Here is a 12,489-nt window from a genome sequence, read left to right on the forward strand (position 1 = left end):
GCTCATGAGTCATGATCTCACGGCTTGTGGGTTTCAGCCCCACGTTGAGCTCTGTGTTGACAGCTCGGAGCCTGTAGCCTGCTTTGGATTCTGTGTCTCCCTCTGTCTCTGCCCCTACCCCGCTTGCACTCTGTGTCTCTCTCTGTCTCAAAAATAAATAAACTTTAAAAAAATTTTACAAATACCGTAAAAAGCATGGGGGGAGAAGAGGGAAAAAGAAACAAACAAACAAAAAAAACCACATGACCAATCAATCAAGCATGAGCTTAAGACAAAAAAGAAAAGGAAAAATGTGAGCAAAAGAAGGTAAGTGGAATCAACATGCATTTTTCAACAGGTATATAAGTAGGATTGGGAATATACTATGAACAATAGTCTCTTTTAAACCTTTTAAAGATATATGTCTCTATGTGTGTGTGTGTGTGTGCATATATATATATATACATATATATATGTGTGTGTGTCTGTATGTGTACATATATATGTATACATGTATGTGTGTGTATATATAAGTGTAAATATATATGTGTATGTAACTGTATATTATATCTATCTCTATCTCTATCTCTATCTCTATCTCTACCTATCTATCTATCTATCTATATCTATATCCATCCATCTATCTATCTATCTATCTAATATTTATGTAAAAGAGAGGCTTTGATTCACGGTATATCCCTAATAATACCGACTCTTATCACTCTACAGTTATCTGGTTATAAATGCTTTAATAAAGAATTTAATTTTTTTCACTATAAATAAACTCTTCAATTCCTGGCATCTATCGCTTCCGAAAAGCTAGAAATTATTACTAGACTAACAAAAGAACAGAAAAAGGGAGGTTCCTAACACGTCAACATTCACTATGGAGAAAGAATTGGGAATGAGAATTTTAGGAAGAAATGGGAACCCTCAAAGGATGTGTGTAATGCGACACAGATGGGGTTACACAAGCAAAGGCTGAGGACTTTTTCTCTGCAATTTTAAGCTCACAATAGGAGGATACTAAAAATATACTGTAACCTTCTTTCTTATGTAACTCCTGATTTCCTCAATAGAATTCATTTGCGTTTATACATGTTAGACACTAAAACGGAATATAAACTGAAGCCTGACATTTAAATTCACATATTTAATTGTGATATATCATGCGTATTTTGTTACTTTTCAAACTCCATTCTACGGAATTCCATTTCCCTACTCATTTATTCACATTCAAAAACCATGACATTGCTTCTTCCAAGCAAGACGTTATTCTAGGAGCTCGAGGACTCAAACAAGTGTGTTCCCTAACCTCCAGGAGCTTATCATGACTGAGGGGCTTTAAATGAATACTGAAATAAATATCAGATGTCTGAAGCTTTAAATTTTAGAATCTGACACAAGGACTAGGAGGAGATAGTGTTCAAAGCTAGAATAGGAAAGATTTCTGAAATCAGAAAGTTGACAACTTGGCTATGAAGAGCCTCTGCTCATAGAGCTACTCTTTTCAGCAAAATACGTATTCTTCGGGGAGATGCACCATTTTAACTTACTCTTCATGCAGTTATTTGAAAACTACAGGAGAACAGCTTTGTAAGATAAATGTTGAGAAATAATGTAAACATCTAAATTTCTACCTTTTCTAATATTATTTTAGTCTAAATGTAGAACAAAGGATAGAGCCAAAGAAAATCCTGTATGTCACTATAATAAAACTTGCCCTGGGCGGGGGGGGGGGGGGGGGGACCGGCAATAGATTATTGGACCCAATCAGGTTTCATTTGGGCATGAGTATTATCAGTCATGTTACTATCACAGTGAGAATCCTTATCCTTAAACAAATGTCATATGGCCTCCATGATGGGAAAGCTTTTCCCAATATAATATGACGGTCATTATATATTTTCCAGCCCATTCTTTTATCAGCCTCCACCTGTAGGATTTACCAAAGTACAACAAAACAAAACAAAACATTCAACGTGTCATGTATCTGTAAAGTGGTTTGTTCTTGCTAACTTTCCATGACACACATAAAATGATGATACACAGGCTCCTCTTAAATGTTCACAGTAAATAAGGGAGAAAACTCAATTCAGAGCAGGAAAGTGAGTTTCACAGGAGGGTACTTTACCTTGGTCCCAAAATCTAAGACTTGGCTAGATGATGTAGACCATGAATCATCAGGACCAGGTTTGTCGGAAAGCCTTTAGAGCAAAAAAAATAAAAGAAACACATGTTCATTCATTTAACAACACAATTTAAAAAAGTTAAGGGAAAGGTCGCCTATCTGTTTATTGCACGAAGTTTCTTGGTATCATTAAAATTGGCCTCTGGTTTTTTCATTAAGTTTTATTTTAATGCCAGTAATAGCAACATCCAGAGTTATCTTAGTTTAAGTTGTACAATATAGTGATTCACCAACTCCATACTCACCCCGTGCTCATCATGACAAGGGCACTCCTTCATCCCCATCATCTCTTTCACCCCTCCCACCACTCACCTCCACTCCGCAACCAGCCGTTTCTTCTCTGCAGTGAAGAGCCTATTTCTTGGTTTCTCTCCCCTTTTCTTTCCTCCCTTTGCTCGTTTGTTGTTTCTTAAGTGCTACATGAGTAAAATCATATGGCATTTGTCTTTCCCTGACTTTGCTTACCATACTACACTCAGGCTCCATCCAGGTGATTGCAAACGGCAAGATTTCATTGTTTTATGATTGAGTAATGTTACCGTGTGTGTGTGTGTGTGTGTGTGTGTGTGTGTATGGGTATACATATACACACACACATACATTCATATAGGGCTTCGTCTTGGTTCACTCAGCTGTCAATGGACGCTTGTGCTGGGTGTTGGAAATAATGCTGCAATAAACACAGGAGTGTGTGTGTCCCGTGGAATTCGTGTTTTTGTATTCTCTTGGGTAGTATCCAGGAGTGCAATTACTGCATCATAGGAGAGTTCTGGTTTTAATTTTGTGAGGAACCTCCATACTGTTTTCCACAGGGCCCGCCCCCATTTGCATTTCCTCCAACGGTGCAAGAGGTTTCCTTTGTCTCCACATCCTCGCAAACACTTGCTTCTTGTGTCTTGGAGTGTAGCCATTCTGACAGGTGTGACGTAGTATCTCGTTGTAGTTTGGGGGAGCATCTTTTCATGTGTCTGTTGACCATCTGTATGTTGTCTTTGGAAAAGTGTCTGGTTATGTCTACTGCTCATTTGTAAACTGGGCTTTTTTGGAGGGGGGTGATGTTGACATGTATCCATTTTTTAGACATTGTGGATACTAACCCTTTACTGGATTTGCAAAATATTTCCAAATTCGTTCTCCCATTCCAGAGGTTGCCTTTCAGTTTTGACGGTTTCCTTCACTGTGCAAAAGCTTCGTAGGTTGATATAGCCCCCAAACTTTATTCTTGCTTTATTTCCCTTGGCTCAAGAGACATAACTAGTAAAATGTGGCTACAGCCAAAGTCAGAGAAATGATGGCCTGTGCTCTCTTCAAGGATTTTTTTTTTATGGTTTCAAGTCTCACACTTAGGTGTTTAATTCATTCTGAGTTTATTTGTGTGTATGGTACAGAAATTGGTCCAGGTTCATTCTTTGGCATGTGGCTTGTCCAGTTTTCCCAACACCATTTGGTGAAGAGAATGCCTTTTCCCCACTGGATAGTCGTTCCTGTTTGTAGAAGATGAACTGACCATACAGTGGTGGATTGATGTCTGGGTTTGCGGTTCTATTCCACTGAGCTATAAGGCTATTTTGTACGCCAGTACCCACCATACTGTTTGGATTCCTACAGCTTTGGAATAGAACTTGAAAGCTGAGATTGCGATACCTCCAGGGTTCCTCGTTTTCAATATTGCTTTGGCCGTTCAAGGCCTTTTGTGGTTCTATACAACGTGTAGGCTTGTTTGTCTAACTCTGTGACAAATGCTGTTGGTATGGTGACAGGGATTGCATGACATCTGTAGATGGCTTTGGGTAGTGTAGACACTTTAAAAATATGTATTCTTCCCATCTGTGAGCATCGGATGTCTTTCTCTTTCTTTCTGTCACCTTCAATTTCTTTCATCAGTGTTTTACGCTTTCCAGAGTACAGGGCTTTCACAATTTGGACCCTGTTTTAAAAAAAGCTTTCTGTTCTCTATTTGGCCTCGACCTCTCCTACCCTGTGAAATCTCCAGGAAAGACCCAGTCTGAGTTTCCATAACCAAATGTGACAGGCAGACAATGCTCTGAAATGGTTGAAAATGAAATGTATAAACGTTACCACAATGACTTCTCACCTCACATCTGTCAGAATGGCTCAGTTTCAACACACAGGAAACAACAAGGGTTGCTCAGGGTGTGGAGGAAAAACAACCCTTGTGCACCGGTCATGGGATATAAATTGGTATCGCCACAGTGAAAGCCACTATGGAGGGGCCTCAATGAATTTAAAACACAAATACCACAGGATCCAGTGATTCCACTACTGGGTATTTATTTACCCAAGGGAAAGGGAAGTACTAATTTGAAAAGATATATGCTCCCCTATCTTTATTATAGCATTATTTACAATAGACAAGATACGGAAGCAACCCAAGTGTCCACCAATACATGAAGACACCACACACACACACGCAGACACACACACACACACACACACACACACACACAGACATGCACACACTGAAATATTACGCAGCTCTAAATGAGAATGAGATGCTGCCATCTGCAACATCATGGATGTACCTAGATGGTATGAGGGTAAGTGAAATAAGTCAGACAGAGAAAGACAAATCCTATATGATTTCACTTCTGTGTAGAATGTAAAAAGGGGAATAAATGAACAAACAGAGCAAAAGCAGAAACAGACCCATAAATGCAGAGATTTGACTCTTGCCAGAAGGGAGGGGAGGTGGGGGGATGGACAAAGTGGGGGAAGGGGAGAGGGGAGTTCAGGGTTCCAGTTATAGAATGAATAAATCACAAGGCTCAAAGGTACAGCATAGGGAATCTAGCCAGTGGTATCGTAATAGCATCATACATTAACAGATGGGAGCTACGCTTATGGCGATCACGGTGAAACATCCAGAGTTGTTGCATCACATATTACCTTGTGTGTCAGGTAGACCTCCGTTTAAGTAAACGTATCAAAGTTTCGGTTTCTATGTTATGAGTGGTAGTACTAACTAGAGATGGAAAGAGTCAAAGTTCCCAAGGCCAACTTTGTTCCCACACTGGTCTTGCCTTATTTAGGTCCATAATAACTAGCAAGACATTCCAAGCCTTCAGGGGCATTCAGCTACCCAAGGACAGAGACTGTGATCAAAATGGTCCTGGTAGTTGTGCCTCTGTTTCTCTATACGCTGCCTGACTATTTTCTTCCCTATGAGCTCCCACTCCTATATCACTCTTCGGCACGGTTCTGTGGCATCCCCCAACCTTTCAATCTTTAGCCTATGAAGCCACACACACCTACAACAAGGATGGGCTCAAATGACCGAGGGTAGGAACCATGTCCTGCTCCTGGAGAACAAGCTAACTGGCAGTCTCAGTCATCCACACAGTCACCTCAACATAGGCATGTTATCACCGATCCAGATGAAGCTCCCTTACTGATTTGACAAGTCAGTCCTACCCCTGCCCAGCCCTACAAGTACATGGGAAGGGCATCACAGATTTAGGAAAAGAGGTGGAGTGAGGAGACAGCTTGCCTTGGGCCATACATCCCTGATGTTCGGAATCTCCACCCCCCACCCCCAATTCCTTGAGAGGATCTAAGCTATCCTCCCTCAGTTGGGGTGGAAGTAGGGGATATCATATTTCTATTTGCTGTAAACAGACTCTTCCCAGCTGCTCAAATGATTTTTAATCTCTCTCATCAGAAAAGCTGAGGTATGCTCGCACCTTCAATGAAACCAACGCACACAAAAGCAGAAACCTGGTCACGACCCTCTTGAACTCTCTATTTGAATATGCCTTTCTAAACAACTCCCCTAATCCTGGGTCCTTCGTTCTTGTCATTCACCTTTATCTCACTTGGCATAAACCCCCATATTCTGACATCTTTTCTCAAACTCGTATTCCTAACCAACTCAGTGTTGTTCTCCTTGAAACCTGGTCTCCTCTGCTAAGTCGATTCTTACCCTCCTGCACTGTATTCATTAGACCAACTCCCCAGCTTTCTATTTTTAAAACAGTTGCCTGCAAGATGAAGACAAAAAGAAGGAAGAAAGGAAAGAAAGAAAGAAAAAAAGAAAACCAGAATTTAAATCGCATTTCTGTCACTTATCATATCCAAATAGGTCACTTCAATCTCTTTTGAGTTTCAAATTCTACAGGGAAACAACCATTGGGCAAGGAGCTGAAACATAGGTTGACGTACCAGAGGGTGTTTTCAGGAATTAATGTCTGTGGTTCCGTAAGTCTTGAGACCCTAAGTGCTTTTGATTTGGCCTCTAGAAGAACGGAGAGTCCCTCGCTGGCCGAAGTGGGGAAATTTTTGGAAAAAAAAAAAAAGAAGAAGAAGAAGAAATAGCAAGGAAACCAGAGAAGAAAGTCAAAAGGCAAAAACAGAGTACAAAAAGTCATGGGGAAAAAAAGCTGCAAAAAAACCCAAAAAGCTTCCTAGAACTAGACAAGGGTACTAGCCCAAAGGGAAACCAGCCTGGGAACTTAGGCAACAGAGAATCATATAGCAATATCCTCAAAATAGAGAGTGAGTTTAATTAACGTAACATGGTCTACAACTAGATATCCTTCTTTTACAGAAACCTCATTTGTCTCAAGAAGAGGGGACATCACTACGTCTAAGGACTTGCCTGACGACATCTTGCTTATTATGTAAAAGCCTTGACACCATGGCCACAGCTGACATCAACCCTAAAATCTCGGATGGTAAAAACAAGGGACGAGTTACCACTGCACTAATGACTTGTGTTAGCACTAGTGGTCAAATACATGAGGCCAAATGCTTGGACTAACCTGGGTTCTTAAGCAAACCCTAAATTCGTGTTCCGACATCATTATCTTTGACATTCTGAGTTGATCTGCCCTAGGATCTGTATCTTCATCTCCGTGCTGCTGAGGAACCAGAGAATGGATGCGGAAGCTTCAAGGGCTGACGGGCAAAGCCCCTCAGCTACCCGTTAACTATGGAAGCATGGTCGAGTCATCAACCTCCCTGAACCACAGTTGCCAAAGTAATAAAAAGTAGGCTACAATAACACAGCTACTTTGCAAAGCTGTACAATGACTATATAACTGAACAGATGGTACCCATAGGATATAGTGTCTGGTCCAGCGTAGAACACGCAACAACTGGTTTTGTTCTCTGCGTTCCCTTAGGAGACACATAATTTTCAGTTCATTCATTCCCTTTCCTTTCCTTTCATTATCCGTTTCATTTCATTTCATTCCTTTATACTTTGAGAGTGAGTGCACACAGAAATCGGGAAACATATCCCAAGGAGGCTGTCAGCGCAAACCCCGGCGTGGGGCTTGAACTCACAAACCTGAGTTGAAGTCAAGAGTCACACCCTTAACCGACTGAGCCACCCGGGTGCCCCAGCAAATGTCAGTTTTACAAATCCATAAAAATCCTACCTGGCTATAGAATCTTCCTCAGCATTCTTATCTGCTCCTAAAGAAGAAAGCAAAATACATGTTAAATCAACAATCGAAAAAATAGAGGAAATTACAAGTGTACGGCTTACGATTTGTGAAAAAGTATTGCTTTGGGACCACACCTGGAAACCACACTACACTGAATGGTAATTATACCATTCGTAGGCTTAAAGCACTAAGAAATCTTACTTTCTCCTCTATATTGACCAAAAGCAAGAATGGGTTTTATCAGAATTTGACACCTACAGGGGAACTGATGTTTACAATGGCCATCACTGACCGACTCTATGGCACTGGAGGCAACTGGTAGCGTTAGGAGAATGATTATCATGAGCGGCCAATGTCAGACTGAAACTAGCATGATTTTTCTGGACTTCCACTCCTAGAGGAGTTGAAAGAGAGTATCTTTATTTTGCGGGAACACGGCAGAACTTCCCCAGCTCTTCAGCAGACACTCCTCAGTCTTAGGAGGAAACACCCCCTCACAACGTGTGCTCTATAGCCATTGTACTTTGCAGCATGGCCAAACCATAGCAAACAGACTCTCCCTGGCCTTATTTCCACTGGCAAGGCAAGAAGGAAAGATTTGGCATTCCTGTTTGATATCGTTCTAACCTCTTGAGGCTGTCTCCTTCCATTGCTAGAGAGTCTATCTAGACCCACCGCACATCACAGAGGAGGAGGATCCCAATGTGAGTGCTCTGTAGTGGTTCATGATGTCATTTTTCTCAACCTTCCCCATTAGGTGACACACATCTAGAGAAATCATACTTTTTTTCATGGGAGGCAGAGGCCAGCAGATCCTCTACTGATGAGCAACTAAACGAAACAAAGGGCAAAGAATAGCTTGAATGCCTACATTCAATTACCAGGATATTTTCACTTTCTAAACATTCAAAGACATCCACTCTATGATTCTAACTATATGACACCTGGAGAGAGCAAGGCTCTGGAGCTAAGGGTTGGGGTGAACGTAGGGATAAACGGGCACAGCACAGAGGACTTTTAAGGCAGTGCAACTCTTTCACACGATACCACAAAGGTGGATTCACATCATTACACATTTGTTAAAACTCATAGAATGTATAACACCAAGGCTGAACACTAATGCACATTAGAGACTTGGCCTCCAAATGAACAGTTCGTGTCCGTAGAAAATGCACCACTGTCGTCAGGGTGCCTGGGTGGCTCAGTTGCTTCAGCGTCCAACTCTGGATCTGAGCTCAGGTCATGATCTCACCGTTCATGGGATCAAGTCCTGCATCAGGCTCTGTGCTGACAGCACAGGATTCTTTCCCCCCTCTCCCTCTGCCCCTTGGCTGCTCACACGCATGCATGCTCTCTCGCTCAAAACTAAACCAAGGAACTGAAAAAAAAAATCCTACTAAAAATGGACCACTGTCGTGCCAGATGTTAACAGCAGGGGAGGCTAGGCGTGTACGGGAGCGCGGTATGGTATATGGGGTCTCTCTGTACTTCCTATTATATTTTGCTGTGAACTTAAAACTGATGTCAAAAATCAGGCTTATTAAATGTATGAAACAACAAAAACAACAAAATATGGTATCCATTGAAGCTACTCTTAGCATATACTAACTCATGATACAGTCACCTTGAACATTAAAATAGAGATCAAAGTAACACAATAGGGTACTGTCTCCCATTTGGAAGTATATGAAAATGCATAAACAAAACACAAAAATACAACAGTTATTTGTATACTTAGGCAAGAAAACAATTGATGAATATGATCCGAAATCTTATACCTACAAACAGGGGTTCAGCACCATAGGAATCAAACCTGGGTTTTCCAGATAATTAAGAGATTTTCATTCTAATTTTAAATCAAAAATCATTATGTTGATCACACCTAAGAATCATAATGAAAGCTTAATCACATAAAAAAATAAAAAGATGATAATGACCTAATATTGCCCTAGTACTTTTTACACAAATACCTACTTCATATGGATGATGAAACTGAAACCAGTACCATGGTAACCGTCATGTTACTTGCTAGTAAAACAAAATTTGAAGACACCACCAAAAATGACGTCAGGGCTATAATTCCTATGCAGAACAGATTTCACCCAGCAGGCCGAAGATGGCTACCCTCAGAACATCCTACTTGAATGACTGGCCCTTGGCTGTTCCCTGGGATCTTGGATTTAAGGAGGGTTCCCACCATTCCCTAGCTGGTTAAGAGTGGTTCACTGTGCCTAAGTGCTGCTACACTCAATGTGCTTAAGGCCGTACACTTGATTTCCTTTCTGGAAACCTGGAACTTGGGGACATGCTAAGGAGAAGATGCCTATGTGATTAGCATTTGATGAAAACCTCGGGCACTGAGTATCCATAAGCCTCGTACTGGCCCACAACATTTCACTTGTGCTGTCCTAATTTCATGCTGGAGGAATTTAGCACATCCTGCCAACTCCATAGAGAAAGGATTCCTGGAAGCCTGCGCTTGGTTTCCTCTGGCCTTTCACCCCGTGCACCATTGCTCGGTGCTGATTGGCCTTTCTAGCCTGTCCCCATACCAATCCACACGCATGACTACAACTATATGCGGAGTCCTGTGACCTCTTCTAGTGAATCATCAAATCTGGGTGTCACTGGGATGCCTCTAACACAACTGCACTTTGTGAAATTTTATTATTTGGGTTGATGTCTTACACGTGGTTACAGTCAGAAGGTTATGTCACAGAATACCTTTCCTGGAATCTCTTTTCTTGGTATTTGACTTGAAAATTCCTACATCCCTATATATCCATTTGAAGAAAGGTTTAAAAGGAATATATGAAATCATGATGTCAGAAAGTGTGAAACAAGCAACAATCTTATTTTACTCCGAAAAGAGAGAGAGAGAGAGAGAGAGAGAGAGAGAGCAAATCCTGGTGATTGCCCCTATGTTCTACCATATAAAAGTTCTCTGAAAGATGAAAAATCAGTTAATTTTCTCCAACTCCCTAGGACTTAGTTCATTTTTCTGGCAGATAGGAATCAAAGAAGTAACAGGGATCATTCTACAACAACCAGAACTGTCAGACAGAATATGAAAACATACTACTGATTATAGTGTGCTTTTGTTTCTTTTCCTTATTTTCCCAGAACATTAAAAATATAGTTCACCTATTAAAGGCAGTTATTGCCAAAGTAATCAAAAGTCACAAATACGGCATCCAAAATGTCCGATGCGTTATCTTGATGTCTCCTTATGTGACCCTCCTTCCAATTCTCTTATTTTGCCCTAAAGGATACTACCGTATGAAGTACCCCCATTTTATATGGCATTAACGTATATACATTTATCGCTGACTACAAACGCTTATGTTCACCCATGGTACTTAGGACATAACTCTGCATCATCAGCTAGGTCAGGCCTTAATGTCTTGCCAACAGTGAGGATAACAGTAAGAGTGGGAACATTTGGGGATACGACTCTGACAAATTCTGGTACGAGAAGCTCACCTGATAGTGTTGCTGCATTTCCAATAGTCTGCTCTTCCCTTTAAAGAACTAGTGTATTTTACCACCTTCCAGTACAAACACCATACACACCGGCTTACCTTCCTTCATTTATTCCCTGTAGTCTCTGCCATTCACATGATTCCCTCTTTGGCTCTTCTCTTCTTTCCTGGGGTTCCTCGGGCCTTCCAGGGTCTTGAAAGGGAACTAGTCATTTAGCTCCTTTGGTGGCACTCTCAATTTAATCTGTTGCTGACACCACATACGATATGCAACTTACCTCCTTTTCACATCTCTTTCTCTTTCCTATGCACTTAACAGGCCGTTTTCTTGAGATATTAGAACATATCAGTATTCCTGTTTTAAATCAACCTTCTGTCAAATGACCTTTGAATAAAATACAGTTCTTACCTTCTACTTGTCCATGTAATATCCTTTGCCCTTTCTGATCCACAGCTCCAGAGACATGAGGAACATATTTGTTGGGCTTCTCAGACATACTCTGTTAAAAGTAGCATCAGTAATGAGTTGCGTGAAGACTTCCTAAGCCTTTTCCAAGAAAATTTCTGAATTTATGATTTTAATAACAATCAGACTTACAAATAAGGAAAATGTATTGAACACCAAAACATTTAAATACAAAACCTCACATATGCTCTCTTGATTCAGCGTCCCTTTGAATCTTCATTTGGCTATTGACTCTCTAAACTGATCATGGAAGGCCAGAATAAAGACTTTCAAAGGCAGAAGCCTGGCTTGTATGCAGATTTCAAAAAGGAACTAACAAAACACCTTCCTTTGCATTCCTGACCAAAATAAAAGGACATTTGAAATAAGTTTTGAAACAAATTCTTTAAAATGTACTTGCTATAAATGAAAACTGCTTCTAACCAAATGGCAGACATTTGTTTCAGTGTCAATTCATACCTCACATGATCAGAAACTTTGGAGTGTATCATGTTGAGTATCAACAAAACACTGTTGTAGCTGCTGCTTCGTTCAGGGAAACAAAGGCTTGACCTTTTTCTTGACGAAAGAAGGGTTGGATCGAATGGCAAAGTAGTAAGAAAAAACTTTTCTGAAAATCACGGTGAACTAGTAGCAGAAACAATGTAGATATAGGTATGGAACTCTTCACAATGTGTAGTAAGCATTCAAACGGCAAGTATAAGAACATGTATGTCTTACTCACTCATTTCCCTATGCACACTCTCTTTTTTACACACAACAATAATAATGATTATGATGATGGAGTGAGCCTTCCTACTTCTTGGTGACTCCAAGACATTGGAGTAAAATGATGATCCGTGGTCCTCTCTGTCCAGAATGTCCCTCGCCACGGTCTACACGACTGGTCCTTCTCATCTTTCACTTGGCACCTTTTGCCACTCTCAGATCTTTTCCGACTACCAAAATTCCCACTCCCACTCT

At 40.8% G+C, this 12,489-nt stretch overlaps 1 protein-coding gene across 1 annotated transcript in view; it reads right to left on the reverse strand.

Moving 5' to 3' along the window:
* The window catches only part of LOC125159788 (ankyrin repeat domain-containing protein 26-like), a 708,468-nt gene that overhangs the window by 154,713 nt on the left and 541,266 nt on the right, over positions 1-12,489 (reverse strand). Inside the window, exons 28-30 of the mRNA XM_047848410.1 lie at positions 11,470-11,560; positions 7,570-7,606; positions 2,114-2,186 (exon numbers count right to left, since the gene is read on the reverse strand). Coding sequence (XP_047704366.1) covers positions 2,114-2,186; positions 7,570-7,606; positions 11,470-11,560 — 201 coding nt within the window. The remainder of the gene's footprint in view (positions 1-2,113; positions 2,187-7,569; positions 7,607-11,469; positions 11,561-12,489) is intronic.

The sequence above is a fragment of the Prionailurus viverrinus genome, unplaced genomic scaffold (genome assembly GCF_022837055.1).
Source record: "Prionailurus viverrinus isolate Anna unplaced genomic scaffold, UM_Priviv_1.0 scaffold_62, whole genome shotgun sequence".
In the NCBI taxonomy this organism is placed as follows: Eukaryota; Metazoa; Chordata; class Mammalia; order Carnivora; family Felidae; genus Prionailurus; species Prionailurus viverrinus.